This window comes from Bos taurus, chromosome 4 (assembly GCF_002263795.3).
Source record: "Bos taurus isolate L1 Dominette 01449 registration number 42190680 breed Hereford chromosome 4, ARS-UCD2.0, whole genome shotgun sequence".
Lineage (NCBI taxonomy): Eukaryota > Metazoa > Chordata > Mammalia > Artiodactyla > Bovidae > Bos > Bos taurus.
Window position 1 is genome coordinate 19,542,284 of NC_037331.1, and position 19,368 is coordinate 19,561,651.

The following is a 19,368-nucleotide window of genomic DNA, read 5'->3' on the forward strand; positions in this document are numbered from 1 at the left end:
CAGGGAAATTTTACTCATACTCTTTAAAAGAAAAAAAGCACCTACCAAGGTCTTCCCTGTAGCCGATTGTTAGAGAAAAGCAAATTAAGGACTTTCCTGGTGGTTCAGAGGTTAAGAGTGTGCCTTGTACAAGTTCGATTCCTGGTCTGGGAAGATCCCACATGCCAGGGAACAACTAAACCTGTGCACCACAGCTGGAGCTCATGAGATGTTCAACTACTGAAGCCTGTGCGCCTTGAACCCATGCTCCCCTACAAGAGAAGCCACCACAGTGAGAAGCCCGCACATCGCAACGAGAGAAAGCCTGCACACAGCAACAAAGACCTAGCACAGACAAAAAAAGAAACCCAGAAACAAACAAATAAATATCAAAAAAAAAAAAAAAAAAGCGCGAATCAAAGCTACACATCTACACTGAGGTATCACCTCTCACCTGTCAAAATGACCATCATCAAAAAGTCTACAAAGAGCAAATGCTAGGAAGGGCCTGGAAAAAAGGGAACCTTCCCACACTGCTGCTGAAAACCTAAATTGCTAACAACCGTGTGGAGAACAGCATGGAGGTTCCTTAAGACCCTAAAGACACAGATACTGTATGGTCTGGAAATCCCACTCTTGGGCCTGTATCCAGAGAAAAGTATGACTGGAAAAGACACACCCACCCCAGAGTTCACTGCATCACTATTTACAACACCTAAGACATGGAAGCTAAATGTCCAGGAAGAGAGGAATGCACAAAAACACGTACATACATACAATGGAATGCTGCTGCTGCTGCTAAGTCACTTCAGTCGTGTCCGACTCCGTGTGACCCCATAGACGGCAGCCTACCAGGCTCCTCCGCCCATGGGATTTTCCAGGCAAGAGTACTGGAGTGGGTTGCCATTGCCTTCTCCTGTTCTTTTCTAGCCCACAAATATATTGCTGCCCCTTGATCTTAAGGCCCAGGGTCATGTTTGACAATGCGATTATTTTGACTCTATCTGCCTTTGGGTGTTCTACTTGAAGCCCAAATTCCTCATCATTAACATATCACTTGCTGCTAGTTATTTCTACACCACTTGATACATAGCATTTTCCTTGCACATTTTACTTGCTTCGCTCCTGTGTCCAACATTGAGCCACTGATTTCTTGGAAAGTTTTCTCACATAGCATTATTTTTTCTTACTCTCGAATGATAATTTAGCTGGCAGTAGAATTTTAGGTTGTTGATTATTTTGTATCATGCTCTGAATATATTTCATTATCTTTTGGCTTCCATCTATCTAAGACGATATCTGTTATAATTCTGATTGTCTTCCAGTTGTGGGTAATCTGATTTTTCTTTCTGAATGCTTCATAAATTCTCTATTTTCCTACATTCTATGTTTTCACTACAGCGTATCTAGGTGTGAATTTGTTGTGCACTGTACCCAGGACCCACAAGAAGCTTTCATTATGACTTAAATCCTTCTCTATGCATTATGTGTATAAACACTGCCTGCCTCTCATTCTCCGTTCTCTCTTTCTGGAAATCCTGAATACATATATGTTCTGCCATTCTTTGCAGATGTTAAAACTCCAAGGAGGTGAGTGTCAATAGAGGCTCATGTGGAACTGGACTTCACCCCCAGCTGGCAATAAGGAGGCAATGCCCACTTCATCCACACTACAGCCTCTAGCTGTTTGCACAGGTATTACTGAATGAGAAGACTGTTGACATCTCTTACCTTGGGCTTACACATGCAACCCCTTCACCGTGGTCCTGGTAAGGAATGGCCAAAAGTATGAATTCTGTTTTGCTGTTGTTACCTGGGCAAGGCTGGGTGCAGGTTTCTTCGAGAACCGCTTTTTTATTACCATCTATAGCGGGTTCAATGTCAGTGCAGAATTCTTCATCCACCACTTTGCTGAAATCGTCAGCTGACCCATCACTCACTACACAAGAAATATTCCTTGTTCTGGTCCCTTCGCCACACTGCGCATCCTGAAGTGGAGGAAGAAATGACTAATCAGGAAAGAAAATAATTCATTAGTTAGCTTATCGCTCAACAGTCATCTCTGCACCACTGATTATGATTTATGAGCAGTTTAAGGAGCATCTGAAACCCTAGGGAAGAAGTCCTGTAGGGCACCAGCTATAAAGCATACAATGAACAATTTATTTGTTTTCTAGCCAAAGACAGGCAAATAAATTTTCATTAAAATGGATCAGTCTCCAAATGGTTTTAAAATACGGGACAGGAAGTGCTTGTTATCAAAACTAATTAAACAGCTATGAAATGGCAAGGTACTAAAATCTTTAACAAGAAACATGCCATCTGTAAGCTCTGAGAGAGATTTCTGAAACCAAGTCTCTGCAAATAAAGAATACACATTTCCATACCACTTCTTGAGACTGATTACCTGCACTTGGCATGCAGACCATGGGCCATACCGCCACTGATAACAGGGCTTCACTGGGCAAGGCTTGGACTGTTCCATCAAGGCAGGGCATGGTCTTCCATCACCCTGAAAGGGCTGGGTCACTGTTCGTCTTCGGATCATTTTTCCTTAAAAGATACAACGTGATGCACTGTTAGTAATATGCCATATTATCAAGCATGTATCTTTCTCGGAGAAGGGATCAAAGACATTTCTCCTGAGGTTTGAGGAACAAGAAAGGTTTAGATGTTTTGGAAAGAAATATACCCCGCTTCAACCTTTCTGAAGATTGTCTGATATGACTTAAAGTAAGAGGGACGTTTTATTTTGTACTCCTTGACCATTAATCAAATGCCAAATAAGGCACAAACAAACCTGTGAGGCCACACGTTTGAGAACATTCTGACCACGGAGACCAGTCAGAAAGCTGACAGTTCACAGGACATTCCACCATGCAGGACATGTTCATCTGCCAAGTCTTCTCCAAGCCAAGCTGAAAGGACAGAGGCAGATCTGTTAGTACTGATGCCGAGAATAAGCAAGATGCATAATAAAGTAAAAACATGTCTGCAGGACAAAGACCCCAACTATTAAAAATATAAAGTGGTTCACTCCAGGAGAGGTGGGGCAAAAGGAATAGGATGAATGGAGAAACAAATTTATGTAATATACTTATATATTATTGACCTTTTTAAATAAAAAATGAAAAAAGGAAGATTTAATCTCCATATTGGTTGAATTTCCCTAAAGGAGGAATAAATAGGTCTAAGCACAAATATTTTCTACTAAACACCAAGACTATCATCAATATACAGACATATAATTGCATTTGGGGGATATTATTTTTATATGTGGATGTCAAACTGAAAAGCAAAGGAGAAAAGTTAAAGACCACTTGCCACTCAAACCCCCAAATATAATGTACTAACATAATATAAAACAGTTTTGAATAAGCTACTTCTCTCAAAAGGAGGAGTGGGCCTTTAGAATTTTTATTACAAATATTTTATATATATTTATTAATTTTTTACAGAGATTTTCTCTTTTAAAACTCAGCAGCCAACGGTGGTGTAATTGTTATTTTGGCATTAGCCTCATCTCATAATAATGTGTATTTTATTGCATTCAGTTGCACTGCTTAAGTAGTCTACCTTTATAGTACAGGAAGAGATTTTATCCACTGTGTATGCACACATGTTAAAAGTCTAAGGTGCAAAGTAGCACTGAGATGGAAAAAATTAAGAGCAGGTTAGGAAAGTGCAATTTTTAAAATTGGTAATCCTTGGGGATTTTTAAGACCTTTTTTATTTCTACATGAAAGATAAGCTTATAGTGTCTAATCTATATAGCAGAAAATGGCAAAAGAAAAGTTTTCTGAAATGTTATGTTGTGATTCAAGTAGTGCTCCTGGCTCCAAGTTATGCACTGGGAGAGGATCAGATTGGTGATCTATGCACCAGAACCCTCAGCAGACACTCCCATTATATTCTCCACCAGTAATACTTGACAAAGCTGAGCATTTGGTATGAAAACTTTTACCATATCACTTAAGTCTCAGAAAATCACTTGAAGTGACTGGAGATTAGAGATGGAAATCTTACGGTGATATGATAAAAATTATGTTTTGCTTTTAAGGTACATGATGGTTTCATAGAGAAAGGGTTTGAATCACAGAATTCAGTTACTATTGGCTTATTTATTTCACTAGGGGATTAAAAAGGATGTCTGTTTACAGACATTTTGGGTATCTAGCAGTAAGATATTTTAACCCTGTACTACTTACTCTCTTAAATTTTTTTATTACTTCATTTTTATTGGAGTACAGTTGCTTTACAATGTAGTGTTTCTTAAATTTATTGTTTCTTCTTTTCTCCTCTATCATCTATCTAATCTATCATTTACCTAAACATATGTTCAGGGATCAAAGAATAGGAAAGGAGAAACCAAATTATTAGGTATCAGGTAAATTAATGTCTGAGAAACATCAAAGACAGAAGTGCTATATAAATGCTGGATGGGTTTAACCCTAATTTTCCTCTTTGTTGGATAGCAGTGCCATCTTTCTTTTTGGCTGTTAGAGGAACAGCAAGAGTTAGCTACTGCAGCTGCACGGAATGAAGGGTTTGCACATGTATTAGTAGGTAGGCAACCAATCCAGTGTTAGAAAAGACAGCCAGCTTTTCTCAGGGCTATTATTTAATTCTACTGCTTCCATCAGTTCAGTTCAGTCGTTCAGTCCTGCTTCCAGAGGGTGGGTAAAATGGGATATGAATTGTTTAATCCAATTCCTGCTGCTTCCATAGGAAGTCACTGCTTCCATAGGGTGGATAAAATGGGATATGAATTCTTTAATCCAATTCCTGTGAGAGGAGCACTGTTCTCCCTGAATACAGTATGTGCTAAAATGTTACAATTTGAATCCCTAATTGTCATCATAGTAGTCAAACATAATATTTGTACATAAAAGTAAATTTATCCAGACTTCTGGATAACAAAAACTATTTCTCAGACTTTTACTCACATTTCATTTAAGAAATAAAAGGCTTTATTTATATCTTTTTTCTGGAGTCATATGAGATACTTAAACACTGGTCTTATGTGATTATGTAAGAGAGTCGGACACGACTTAGTGACACAACAACTTATATGATTTGGGTTAAGCTTTCTGAAAGCTCTCAGAGCTCTTCATTGTTATTTTATTCTGGCCTAGAAGGGCATTTGCATGTGCATTTACAAAAACAAAAAAAAAGACTCATGTGAGAGGCAGATCACAGGATGCTCTCCAGCCTGTGTGTATAACTTTATAATATTCACTAATAATGTTATTTTTGTATTTTTATAGTGGTCACATTACTTTGATGTTATTAGTTTCAAAGCCAAATTGATTCAGGTATGAAATTTCTGATTAAAGCTAAGGCCATAATTGACTGAATTATGTTGTAAGATAGAGGAATTTATTAACTAAATTTGTTTTCAGTGCATTTGGGAACTCCGTTCCTATGGACAGATATATAGAAAGTTAAATTAGGTCTATATGATAATATCAAAGATATTGAATGGATTAAAATATTTCCATCTTGAGTTTTCCCTTAAGATTTGGAATAATTTACCACAGGCTTATAATAAGCTCTAGGACAGGCAGACAGAGATTGTGGTCACATGTCCACTGAGCCCTACTGAGGTTACAAGTCCCTCCCTGGTGTTCCAGGTCTACAAAGGTTCGAGCTTGTCCTGGTTCATGTTGAACCACTGGGCCTTAGTTCAGGAGGAGTCAAAACCTGTCAGGAAGATGAGTACCCTTTTCGTCTGGAAATTAGACAAAATAATTGTAACCTGAAGAACAGCTTCGTGAAAACTACGACTACGTTTTCTCACATTTCACAAGGTCATATTAGAAACGATAACATTACTTTTGTAAACTGGAGAATTGACAGTTACAGATCTCTGTACCCAAAAGATACTAATGGTAGACTCCATTCCTTTGTTTGGATTTCAAGCTCTCTCTTACCCAGACCTGACTCAGACTCTCACAGCTGGATATTAGATCCTAATATCAAAATCTGTTACGAAACCACATGCGATCAATGTTTTGCAACAGAGAGAATAAATGACGGCTCTTGGCAGGTGTCCCAGGCAACACAAAATTCATATGAAATTACAAAAGATGATGAGCAGTCTGATTAAGATTTATTGCCTTTATTCACCTTGATTACTTATTGTTACCCAAGCATTTCTTTCAGAATGGGCTAATTAGCATACCTTTGGGCTCCCAGCAGAACAAAATACAGGAAATTATGTGTAGAAATCAGTAGTGCTGGAAAGAATCTCTTTTCAAGAGCGTGTTTAGCAGAAAACATCTGCTGGCAAAGAGCTGCATAACGCACCGGTCACTTGGCTCAGCATGAATTGAGACTATTCGGGAAGAATTTACTCACAAAGATATAACACAGCCTCCCCTCACCTCTTCACAGTATTTCAGGTTAACTGACTTGCCGTCACTTCGAACACAATCCAACATCCTTGTTTTAATGCCATTCCCACATACTGCCTTCTCGCTCAGCTGGCACGTGCTCCAGTCTGAAAGGGAAGGAGTGCATCAGAACAGAAGGCTATGTACGGAACAGATTTCAAATGAAACTCGGATGACCTGAATCCCGTATTTAATTCACAACTGCTTCCTAAGCCCCACCATCAATCATCACACATGCAGAGCATATGGGTCCCAGCTTTGAACGTATCAGGAGTCAAATGGAATTGCTGGGGCTGCACACAGCTACAGGGATTATTCCTGAGGCAGCTGTCTCCTTGACCATCTTGATGGCTAGTCGTTTGGTGATGCTGTAAAAATGGCTGTGGCCTGCAGGTGAAATGTCACTTAGAAACTGTTTATCCTAATTAAAGTAAAAATGTAAATCTCAACATTTTTGTTTTAGCAAAATAATCATAATTTTAAATGTCTGGCATTTTGTGCAGTTACATCCAAATAAAACTATTTCACTTGCTGTCCATACTTAGGATATTGTAAAATGTATTATTTATTTCAAAACCAGCTTGGCCATATTTATTTCTCGTATTAAGTATCTTTTGCAAGGTAATTCTTTTATCTTTCTTCCCAGGGTAATGTAGCCTGTCCCAGAGAACTGTGATTTCATTGTGTCACAAAAGCAAATTGAAGAGAAAACCAAAAGGAACAAAAAATCAAGCTGACTGCTATGTGTCATAGTACAGTTTCTGGGGTTTATTTCAGCATGAAAATTACATGGGGGAAAATTCCAAAATAAGTTTCAGTGTTGCCCCAAGTCATATAAGCCAAAAAAACTCTTCTTTCCTAGAGTATATGCCTTGATGACATATGAGACGAGGGTTTGGGGAAAAATATAATTTATGATAAGCCTTTTTTTCTTCTAAAAAATACAGTCTTTTTTTTTTGCCTAGATCTTTGATAACACTAAAAAATTCTCTTCATACACAATTTGGAAGGTTAAGCTTGCTAATGCTTTTTACATCAGACTAATCATGCATATGAACTGCCCCCACACAAAGAATTGTTGTCCCAGTACTCATAATGATTAAACATATTCTGAAGAAGAAAGACATCTTTCAATAAACTGTTATCCATGGGAAAGATGTTTATTTCCACCTTCTGAAAGTGGGAGGATGTCTTACATAGGTACCCTTAGACTATTCACAATCTGCCTTAAGAGCTAATGTTTGTGTGAATTTTTCATTCTCTATCTTGATGTTTATTAAAAATAAGACAGATAAATATTTATTTCATTTAATACAGAATTACTGCTGGGAGAGTAAGCAGTGTGTATGGCTTTCCTGGGGACTCAGGTGGTAAAGAATCTGCCTGTAATGCAGGAGACGTGGGTTCGATCCCTGGGTCGGGAAGATCCCCTGGAGAAGGAAATGGCAGCCCACTCCAGTATTCTTGCCTGGAGAATCCCATGGACAGAGGAACCTGGTGGGCTACAGTCCATGGGGTCACAAGAGTCAGACACGACTCAGTGACTAAACCACCAGGTAGCATGTCCAAAAGACATGTGGATGGAGGTGAACCATCCTTCTGGGAATGCTGCTAAGCTGACAGACGTGGAATTTGGCCTTTATGAGGTGAAGGCTACTCACGTACCTGTTACATTATAATCATAGTGGAAGCAGTTTTTGTTCAGGTTGCAGGGTTCCTTCTCCACAGTGTCAGGGCAGGCTCTTCCCTCCTCAGCTGGTTGTCTGATGGGATCAGCTGCCCTTTGCCGGAAAGTGCTTTGATTGCAAGGCTGACAGAGAATAACGTAACTCCTCAGAAAGGTGAGCACTTGGCCACACAAGAGCAAATGGATTAAGGCAAGCACTGGAGCAAGAGTTAGAACCTTTGGGCCACTGGCTAATCTCATCTGTAAGTCCAGGAGTTGGATGAGTTTCTGATGTGCCATCTGCCTCTAAGAGGCTGTGGACCGGGAATGCTGCCTGCCATCCCGGCAGACAGAGAATGGTGCCACTGTCCCGTTCCACAAGGACCAAACCCTTACCACTGCAGCTGCCGCAGGCGATGTGCCCTGAGGCAAACAGGATCGAGAGAAAGAGGCAGCGTTCTGTGCTTTGGATACTGACCCGAGATGGTTAAGATACATGTCTAAGGAATAATTTCAATGAGCCCAGAGTCCTGCATAATCCTATACACAGGAAAGCACTAAAATCATTAACTAGAGATTTCTGTTTCACTGATTAACAGTACTCTTGATATTTGACTACATGTGTTTTTTTTTTTTCCCCAGCAGAAAACTCCTGCTTATTCAGCCTCCTCCTCTACCTCTTTGGAGCAGTTCCTCAGAGCTATCTAAAGGGCCGTCTCCCAGGCCATTGTCCTCAGTAAGATCCCCAAATAAAACTTAACTGGCAACTTTCAGGCTGTGTCTTTTTCTTCAGTTGACAATACTTAAGAGTCTGTGTCTAACCTGAAAATATATCTGTTCCCATATGTTTACTGCAGCATTATTTACAATAATCAAGATACAGAAAAAACCCAAAATGCCCATCGATGGATAAATAAGCTGTAGTGTGATTATACAACAGAATATTATTCAGCCATAAAAAACGAGGATGCCTACAATTTGTGACAACAGGGATGGACCCCAAAGACATTATGCTAAGTGAAGTGTCAGAGACAAATACCGTATGCTCTCACTTACATGTGGCATTTAAAACAAAAAAACAAAACTCATAGAAAAAGATCAGACTTGCAGTTAACAGACGTAGGGGTAGGGGAGAGGGAGAACTGGAGGAAAGTGGTCAAAGGTACAAATTTCCAGTTGTAAGACAGTAAGTAGTAGGGATACATCCCTACTACTTGGACTACATCAAGTTCAGCATGATGACTGTAGCTAACACTGCCGTATGTTATATAGCAAAGGTGTTAACAGAGTTAATCTTAACAGTTCTCATCACAAGCAGAACATTTTTCCCCCTTTATTCTTTTCTTCTTTTTATCATACGTATTTGAGAAGATGGATGCTAGCTGAAACTATTGTGGTAATCGTTTCACAATATACGTAAATCAAACCATCATGCTGTATGCCTTAAACATGTCTGTTGATTATCTCTCAATAAAACTGGGATAAAAAAAGAGTATGTGTCAAATATTAATAGATACATCACATCATCCATACACAAAAATATATGCTCATACTAATTACTGTAGGTCACAAATTTTACTGTGGGTCACAGAACTTATAATCTATTTTCTTGGACCCCCAAAATTAAGATTGTGTGTATGTGTGTGTATTAGTTGATCAGTTGTGCTTGACTCTGTGACGCCATGGATTGCAGCCCACGAGGCTCCTCTGTCCATGGAAAAACAGCTATTAATATTTTCCTAATGTGCACACATACATGCACACAAATATAAGGTAGCACTAATTTAAAAAACCTGGCTGTCATTCTCCTACTGGTACAGTCTTGTTTTGGAAACATTTGGTTATTAAGAGCAGAAACAGTAACTTCAAACCTGATGCTATGAAATTAGAATACAAAATCATTTGCATACCCTTGTGAAACAGCTGATTGATTCTTTATTGAAGTTTATTCTGTATCCAAGTCAAATGCCACCCCTGTTTTGCTCCTGCTCTATCAGTTGGCTGCTAATCAGCATCTTTAATAATGTTAACACTGGAACAGAAAATTAATTTCTCCTTGAAAACATGTATCTGTCCCATATTATATTTCAGCAAATAAATTACACATTAAATATTTTTTCCATGCTTTTGATGCCCCATTGAGTGTGCAGCTTTACAAATGTGCCTGGGGTAAGCCAAATTTCCTACATCATCAGCCAGTCCTGTTTCAAGTGACTCTCCTCCCCAGGGCCCATGGAAGTGCTCCATGGGCTGCTGAAATCCAGAAGCTCTGTGCGATTTGAAACTCTCAGCTGGCTTTCCAGGTCCAAAGATGCTCAGAGTCAGTGCCTGGAAAGAGATTCATTGATGCCCAGCTTTCTTCTTTCTACTCCCTTTCTTACCAGAATCTTTTGAGTTTTAGTGTCAATACTCCTGCTGCCATATCCCCACAGTGTGAAAGATTATTCCTACAATTTAAATAAAATGGCCTGGGCAAAAAGCAAAAGATGATAACATCTTGACACCATGAAAGCACTTTTACTAGAGTCTCATTCTTTATCTCTTTACCTGGAGGGAATCATTATCACCACTGCAGTTTTTAACATGCTGTGTATTCATAAATCAATCTAAAGACATTTTTGTGCTAGGATTAGGAGGATGGTGATGGAGTATAAAGTTTGCAAGAAGCTAAGCTGTGCCGGGATGAGTCTAAACACTGCTGATTTTAAATGGCACATTCGTAGCCAACAGCACACCCTGGTAACTAATTCAGTAACCAAGTTTTATTTTCTTAATGGTAGTTAAAAGCTTAAAAGCTTTAATGGTAAGGAATTAAGCAAATTCTACATTAACAAATGGTTAATTGTCTCACCAAAGAGCATCGGGTCCATGGACCCCATTCGGATACCACACAATCCTCAGGACATGGCAGTTTGCACTCTCGAGAGCCCAGGGGCATCTCTTCTGGGTCACAGAGGTAATCCTCTACATGGTCAGAGGGGCCATCCGCTGTGTTCTGCATGCATCTAGAAGAAAACATGTCTATCAGTGAAGGAATTTGGACAATCAAACAATGGCCAACCCACAAGGTTCAAGGTTTCTCTTAAGGTATCACCATGGAGGCAGGGGATGGGGAGTTTGGCATTTAATGAATAAAATTCTCCAAACATAAAGACACAGAAGATCTCTGCCTCCCATAAATAGTTGGAGCCCTTCAGTGTGACTTAAAAATCAAAAATCTCTGCTTGCATGTATCATTATCATCTTTTAAATTATAGCCACTATGTGTATACTCTGTATATACAAATTCTGTGTGTCTTCCTCTGAAAGGAGAGAGTCATTTATTTACACCTAAATTATCATGCAGAAACTAAAGCATTGGCTACAGATATTCAGAGATGGGTTGCAATTTTGGAATATAATGCATTTTTTTTCTTTCAAGAAAAATAGTGGATTCCACAGAGAAGGTAGATTCATATATGATGGAAGACAACGCACATTGAAATCTCCTAGGCAGAAATTTCATTAACTGCTTTTGAAAGTAACTGATGATCTTTATCAAGTTATTTTGTCATTTAACAAGTAATTTTAGCTTCCCGTTTGCTGATAACCTTAAAAGAAATCCAGAAGTGAGAGACAATCATTAGAGTAATAGCACGACTTCTCTAAATGGGGTTGCTGGGATCTTCCTATATCTTGACCTTTTTTACTGTTAGCTTTAACAGAATAAATCCAAACATTTCATTACATTTCATTGTGTTGTGAGCAGTCATAAAGGGCTCTTTAACTCATCTCTTGGGAGTCTAATTAAAGTGGCTAGTATACTGGACTTCGCTTTTTACCATAGTTAATCTCTCCAAGCACTTTTCTAATAGAAGACAAAATCTTTATCCCTCATTTGTGACTCAGAGAAGGTCAACCGAATTATTAAGTTTGGGAAGAGAACTGCATTGCAGGAGATGAAGAGGAAGGCTTGGGCTCTCAAGCCTCAAACCCACTGCAATGTTTTAAACTGTTGGTTGCATTGTATTACCAATTATACCTGGAATCTCAACTTTTCTCAGGGATTTACAATCAGTAGGGAGATTGCATCTTGACAGTTCTCTGCAGAATCACCTTTCCATACCGTGCTGCTGATTTTAAGAGAAATGTGGGTTTCCTGTGGGATGCAGCAAAAACTGGAAAAGTATGCTGTTGGTTTCGTCTTAACTGGGTTTGTAACCTGAAAAATATCCACACAGATACCCAGCTCTGCATTTTTTTGTATGCGAATATAAATATAAAAAGTAATCACTCATGTTGATGTTTGGCAGAAACCAACACGACACTGTAAAGCAATTATCCTTCAATTAAAGATAAATTAAAAAATAAAAAGTAATCACAAAAACATGCAAATGTAGGCTTTTTTGCAATTTCACCGTTGAAGGAAAAAACTAAATTATACATTTTGGGGGGAGAATTTTAGTGTCTTAGGAAAAATTTTCTAGCTTCACTGGCATTTTAAAAATGCTCTGTTGACAGCAGCTCTGAGAGGACACGGAACAGACAGGACAGTTCAATCTCCAAAGTTGGATTTGCTGCTAAGAAAAGATTGCATTCATGTTAGGCTCTGACATGATGTACAAGGATTAACTTGCAAAATTACGTATTGATCCAGAGTTAGGGACAGATGTTCAATACTCTATTAAGTACTTATGTACATAAAACTTTTTATTTTCAAAGGCTTTTCTTTTCCTTCAGTTTTTATTATACAAGTAATAAATTCATTTTAGGAAAATCAGAAGAAATGATAAAAAATTCAATACATTATATCAGAGAGAATCACTCTTAGCAGACTACTGTATTTAAACATATATTTTCATTTCATTAAATAGGAATAAACTTTACCTACTATTTGCACCATTTAGGAAAAACATTAATATGATAAACATCTCATGTTATTAACTGTTTTTCTAAAACATACTTTTTAATGATTACATTTGAATTTTGCAATTTCATCATTTAAATGTGCCACAACTGCAAAAAAAAAAAAAAAAAAAAACCTTCTTGTTGGCATTCAAATTATTTGTAAGTTTTATTTATTTGATTTTGTATTAATGATATTTTTGTCACTGTAGAATGGGGATAGTGGTTTAGTCCCACCACCACTGTTTAGCACTGCAGAAGACAGAAAACCTATTTGGATCAAGTCTTGAGCCCAAAGGAAGGCACTTTAAGTTCATTTGCTTTCTTCAAATGCTTGGACTTTTTCCATTCCATAAGAGAAGGGATTATGCTGTGAGAATATCAAACTGTTTTAGAAAACAGAGCATAGAACCAAACTGGGGCCAAGGGTGGAGCCAGGCACCCACCACAGTTGTGGCAGTAAGGGGGTAGATTGCCTGCAGAAATTTCAAAAGCAACAGAAATAACCAAATCTGACTGGTTTTTATTATCATCATGTGCTGAAAATTTTAGAAAAATGTCAGTGAAAAAATATTCTGTCTCACCAGGGCAAATCACTACCATTATTCAGTCTTTGATATGTTACACCACCCTAAAAGAGCTTCCTTAGCAGCTCAGCTGGTAAAGAATCTGCCTGCATTGCAGGAGACCCCAATTTGATACCTGGGTCTGAAAGATCCGCTGGAGAAGGGATAGGCTACCCATTCCAGCATTCCTGGGCTTCCCTGGTGGCTCAGCTGGTAAACAATCTGCCTGCAACGTGGGAGACCTGGCTTCAGTCCCTGGATTGGGAAGATTCTGGGGAGAAGGGAAATGCTACCTACTCCAGTATTTTGCCCTGGAGAGTTCCATGGGCTGTATAGTCTGTGGGGTCACAAAGAGTCAGACACAACTGAGCGCCTTTCACTTTCACACTTCCTTATAGATGTATTTGTCCTGAAATGTCACCCAATGGTTGCATCTAACACGGCATTTAACCTTAAGGAGCGTTATTACATGATAAGAAATTTTCATCAATTCTCTATTTGCATTAAAAATGTTTACTGAAAAAATAGGTTGACCTTAAAAGTTACTTTGTTTAAAATGTGTTTGAAAACATTGACAATAGCCATTTGGAAAGCAAAAAGAAGCAACATATAATAATAGACAGCTGGAGGGAAAGCTGAAAGAAGCTATTGTAATTTTTATATTAACAAAAAAACCAACTTTATCAAATTTTTAATATAAAGAAAATACTTTTATATTTTAAAGATAAAATTTAAATTTGGCAGAAGAGTGGTAGAAAACAGAATATCTTTTTCTTCCCTGTTTCCCTATTAACTCATTTCCTCCACCCTCCACCTCATCCACTTCTTAATACTCAGAAAAATAACTTGAGACTTAAGATGAGTGAGGTTTAAAAACAAAAGAGATTATTTTTATCAGAGCCAATGTTTTACACAGTCCCAAGGTTTTATGATATAAACATTAACTTGCTCTACTTTCCTACTGAAACAGATAAAGAAACAGTCATCTTAAATTCACGAAGAGCTACGTCATGAGTAAGAATGGAATTCTTCACAATTGGAAGTTGTAAAGCTTTGGATGTTTTATATGTTTCTTTACCGTTTATCACTCAGTAGAGTTAGGATAAACTGGTTAAAGAGTGGCAAAACATTTGAGTTTCAATGCAACTCTGTCACTTCACTCACTGTCTGCTTAGGCACATTACTTAGTACTTTTGAATCTTTTCTTAAAGTGGAGATAATAAAGCCTCATATACTGATTTCCCAGGTTTGAGACCCTTAAGAATCATATGCAGATGCTTTAGGTATAATTTAATGAGTCAATTTAATTGTATTACACTTATTATGGGCTTCCCTTGTAGCTCAGTCAGTAAAGAATCTGCCTGCAATGCAGGAGACCTGGGTTCAATTCCTGGGTTAGGAAGATCCCCTGGAGAAGGGAATGGCTACCCAATCCTGTATTCTTGCCTGGAAAGTCTCGTGGACAGAGGAACCTGGTGGGCTAAGTCCATGGGGTCACAAGAGTCAGAGACAACTCAGCAACTAAACCATATTTATTACAATATTTCAATCGTATTGGGTTTTAGAGAATTTCTATGACTACGACAGAGTCTCAGTTTGGAGAGATAGCGTTTAATAAAGGGGACAGACATATAGATGGATCTTTCAAAACACTAAGGGGTATGTGGGGCATTATAGATCTAACAAGGCTGCTCAGCAGTATGACAAGGCTCTCATACTTTCTATGACAATGGAAAAATAACCGTGCTGTCTCAAAGAATAGCCACTAGCCCCCTCTGACTATGGAGCACTTAGGATGGGTCTAGTGTGGTTGAGGAAATGCATTTTATTTAATTTTCATTGGTTTAGATTTCAAGTGAAATAGCCACACGTGGTGAGTGGCTACCCTACTGGCCACTGGCCACAGATAACACATGAGTGGCACCAGCCAGCCAGGGTAAGGTTTTAGTGAAGGCTTTCCAGGGCAATGGGAGTATTCAAAAGGTGGACAGTTTGATGCCTTAGCATCAAAAGATAAAAGAGTTTATAAAAGATTATCACTGAACTATGGTTAGAAATACAGTTGACCTTTAAGGAAGAAGTGATTGGGATTGGAAAATCTGCCTTTAGTCCAGCTCACGTTCACTATGCAGCCTTTTCTGGGCAAGAGCACCGTGAAGCAAAGCTTTCAAAAATCAGAAGGCAGAGGGTGACAAACTGCTGCTGGAAGCAGATCCTCTCAGAGCTTTCCATGAACACAAGACTCCCTAAAAGTACTGAAGAGAACTTCACTCAGGAGACCTGGGGGGAGGGCAAGTTCAGGCTGGCACACGAGAACTCGGGAGGTGGCGGTGCCTTTGCTCCCCCGTGCTTGACCTCACCTCACTTTTCGGGTTTGCACACCCTCTCCGCAGTTGTCCCGCGTGTTCACAAAGGTCACCTTGCAGATGCTCCACGGCTCTGTGACCCATATGTACTGGCTGCAGTCACTGTGGCAAGGGACGACCTCATACACCTGAAACACACATGGTTCTCAGTGACCTCACTGCCCGGAGCCGGAGAAGGTGAGAGGGGACGCCTCACAGTTCAGTACTCAAGATATTTCACTTTTATACCAGCCTCTCTTTTACTGTTCATTGTCCTAAAACAGGAACATGGAGGCCCTCGTGAGAGTTCGAGTTGCAGCAGTGAAGGGCAGGCAGGGCTAGCCCTGTTGTGTTCTGCTGATCTGCGATCACACTGTAGCTGGAGATCAGACCTCACGGACCACATCAGACGCACTCCGTACTTTCCTGGACTGATGCTTACCACACGGTATTATAACTTCCTGGGCCATACCTCCTGGTCACAGTCTCTGTGTCTTCAGTACTTAGCCCAGGGTGTTCATATGTGAGGCATTCTATAGGGATTTGTTGAGTAAGATGAATGAATGAATAGAAGAATTATCATTAATTTTTAAGCAATTAAGGAAGCATATAACAACACTTTTGAAACTGTGATTTGGGAGAAGTCTCTTGAGAGTCCCTTGGACTGCAAGGAGATCAAACCAGTCAACCCTAAAGGAAATCAACCCTGAATATTCATTGGAAGGACTGATGCTGAAGCTGAAGCTCCAATATTTTGGCCACCTGATGCGAAGAACTGACTCATTGGAAAAGACCCTGATGCCGTGGGAGAGACTGAAAGGCAACAGGAAAAGAGGGCAGCAGAGGATGAGATGGTTCGATAGCATCACTGACTCAATGGACATGAATCTGAGCAAACTCTGTGAGATAGTGGAGGACAGAGGAGCCTGGCATGGGGCGGTCTATGGGGTCACAAAGAGTTGGATGCAACTTAGCGACTGAACAACAGTAAGAACACAGCATATAAAAGTAGTTCTTTTCAAATAAATATAATTTGGCCCATTTTCCAAATAAGTATGTATACCAATAAGAATTTTTTCATGTTCCATATAGGAAATTAAAAGATAAATAATAAGAAATATAGCTATCTTAAATAAAGTTATCTTAAATCATTTAGGGCTTGGAAGTGAGGTCTGAAATTGGTCTCATATTACACAGCTGCAAGGCACTGAGGGCCACATGAAATAAAGCAAATTGTCGGTGCTCTGGTGCCCGTTAAGGCTTGCAGGTCCAGGTCTGCGGTGGCGTCATTGGTGGGTTTCAGGATTTTTAGCACAATGAACCAACTATAGTCTTTTCTCAGTGAGAGAAGAATGGAGTAAATTAATTTAAAAAAAGGACTTTAATCCACTGCAACAGAGCTGACTCAATCATTAAAGAAAAATGCCTCTTAAAATTATTTCAAAATCTATAATTCAACTCTATTTCCTACTTTATAATACCCACCCACACACAATAGTACGTGAATATTTTATATAGTTATTCAATTCCAGAAAATACAGATTTAAGTAGTCCATTGGAACCATTCTTTGTGCAAATTTTAGTTTTACTAAACATCCCTGGAAAGTGAATAAAGTTGACCTACCACACATAGAAAAAAAGTATGCACTGTTGGAGTAAGACTCTGTAATGACTGTCATAAATGATCACCTTCACATGTGTGCTGTATTAAAATAGAACTAAATACTATTTTAGTATTTAGTAAAACATTACCCTGCATGTTGTGGAGAAGGGAACAAGTGAAGGGGAAATGCCATCTTTCCTAGTCCTTTGACGGCTTTCATTTTAATCTCCCATGCTGGAGAGAATATCAGTTCAGAGCGGCCTCCTGCGACCCCTTGGAGCCCACCTACCCCTCTCCCTCACCCAAGAAGCATGAGACAGGAGGTGCCACTGCCTTTTCAAGGCGAGAGATTTAAGCTTGTTCTCTTCTATCCTTGTACCTTAGGCCCTGATTTTAAAATGAGAAAACACATGTAACACGTTAGGGAAAAAAAAAAGGGAATAGCTGCAGAAGAAAAGTTTTATGAAAAATATGACTTCTTTTGTGTGAAAGATAAAAAGAATACATTCTCTGATGCCAGGAGTGAAATGGAAACCAACAGCACTCTATCATGAACCATGAGGTTTAGCAGTTCTTACCTGGGCCTGGACCAGGGTTCACCAGGAATGAAGCAAAGGGAGAGAAACAGAGACAAGTTAAAATGTTGGTATATTTGGCGAGAAGATCTCACGTTCTAAGTTTCAAGTATTTTCCATATAGAAAAGGTGGGTGTGTTTTTTTCTTGGTAAATGACTCGAACATTTAACTTAGACCTTAAAATAGAAAAGCTACCTCCTTATTATTGTTTAAAATTAAGATACACAAACAAATTGCAAACAGCACAGTCCAGGAAAGGATTTGGTAGGCAGGATGAAGAAATCTTAGAAAACCGAGTAGACCTCAAAATACGTATCTTGGGGAATGAATATGACTGCAAATATCTGGTGGACCAAACTGTGAGCAGGCTATTTATAGACTGATTGATCTTAATCAATTCATTCACCCACATTTCTGAGGAAATGAGTATTCGCTTCCTCAAATGGAAAAGGGAACCTCAGAAACCATTTTCAAGGCAAACTACCACAGATTACTTATTGAGGAAGGTATGACTGCAGTAAAAATCTATATGACATAATTTTCAAAAATTTACACCAACCCCCCCCCCAATTTTCAGTTACACAAACCTTGCATATTCTTTTCTTACATTTTACTAACAAATGAATCCTTAGAAGTTTCTACTTTTAATGTAGAACATTTATGCTCAAAGATTCAGAAATCTATTATTTCCTGTTTCAGTTTCCATTGTACATGTCTCAATATACCGTAACCAGTAGTCTGGTAACAAACACTCAGATAACATGCTCTGCATTAGATTTTATCAGAGTGACACAGAAGGAGCTTAGGTAAAAGTTTTAGTAGCAAAGACAACTTGGCACAGCCATTTTGAACTTTTCTAAATTCACTACATAAAAGACGCTGAGGCAAGCAAAACTTAAATTCTGACTGGCTGTACACATACACACTGAAGCTAAGAAAATGAGTAGAATTTATTCAAAACATGAATAAAAATTATTGAAATTTTAGTTTACTACTGGAAAGTCAATATTTCAAAACTTGTAGAAAAATATTCTTTTGTATTATAAACATTACATTTCAGTTTTTCTGTTTCATCAGGGTCATGCATTTTCTTCTTTAGAGATCGTTACTGGGGTAGAGACACTCGATTACCAGTAGGTGGCAGCAGTGAAGTATATTAGTCACCTTTAGTTGCATTTATTTAAAGGCAAGTTTAGCAATTTTACTTGCGAAAAATCAACATTCTTTTAGAAGACTTTCTATGCAATTTAATTCTCCACTTTCTTGGCCCTTAATTGCTTTATTCAAAAGTTATTTTTATTTCTCTATAATTTTATTGTGATGAACAAAGGTTTTTTTGGGAAGGCAAATGTAT

The 19,368-nt window shown here is 38.7% G+C and overlaps 1 protein-coding gene across 1 annotated transcript in view; it reads right to left on the bottom strand.

Annotated features, from left to right (window-relative positions):
- THSD7A (thrombospondin type 1 domain containing 7A) overlaps positions 1 to 19,368 on the bottom strand; it is a 470,808-nt gene that overhangs the window by 23,203 nt on the left and 428,237 nt on the right. The window contains 8 exon segments of the mRNA NM_001206743.1: positions 1,793 to 1,967; positions 2,387 to 2,532; positions 2,780 to 2,897; positions 6,366 to 6,481; positions 8,040 to 8,184; positions 10,892 to 11,045; positions 15,851 to 15,984; positions 18,017 to 18,022. Of these exon segments, the coding sequence (NP_001193672.1) occupies positions 1,793 to 1,967; positions 2,387 to 2,532; positions 2,780 to 2,897; positions 6,366 to 6,481; positions 8,040 to 8,184; positions 10,892 to 11,045; positions 15,851 to 15,984; positions 18,017 to 18,022 (994 nt within the window).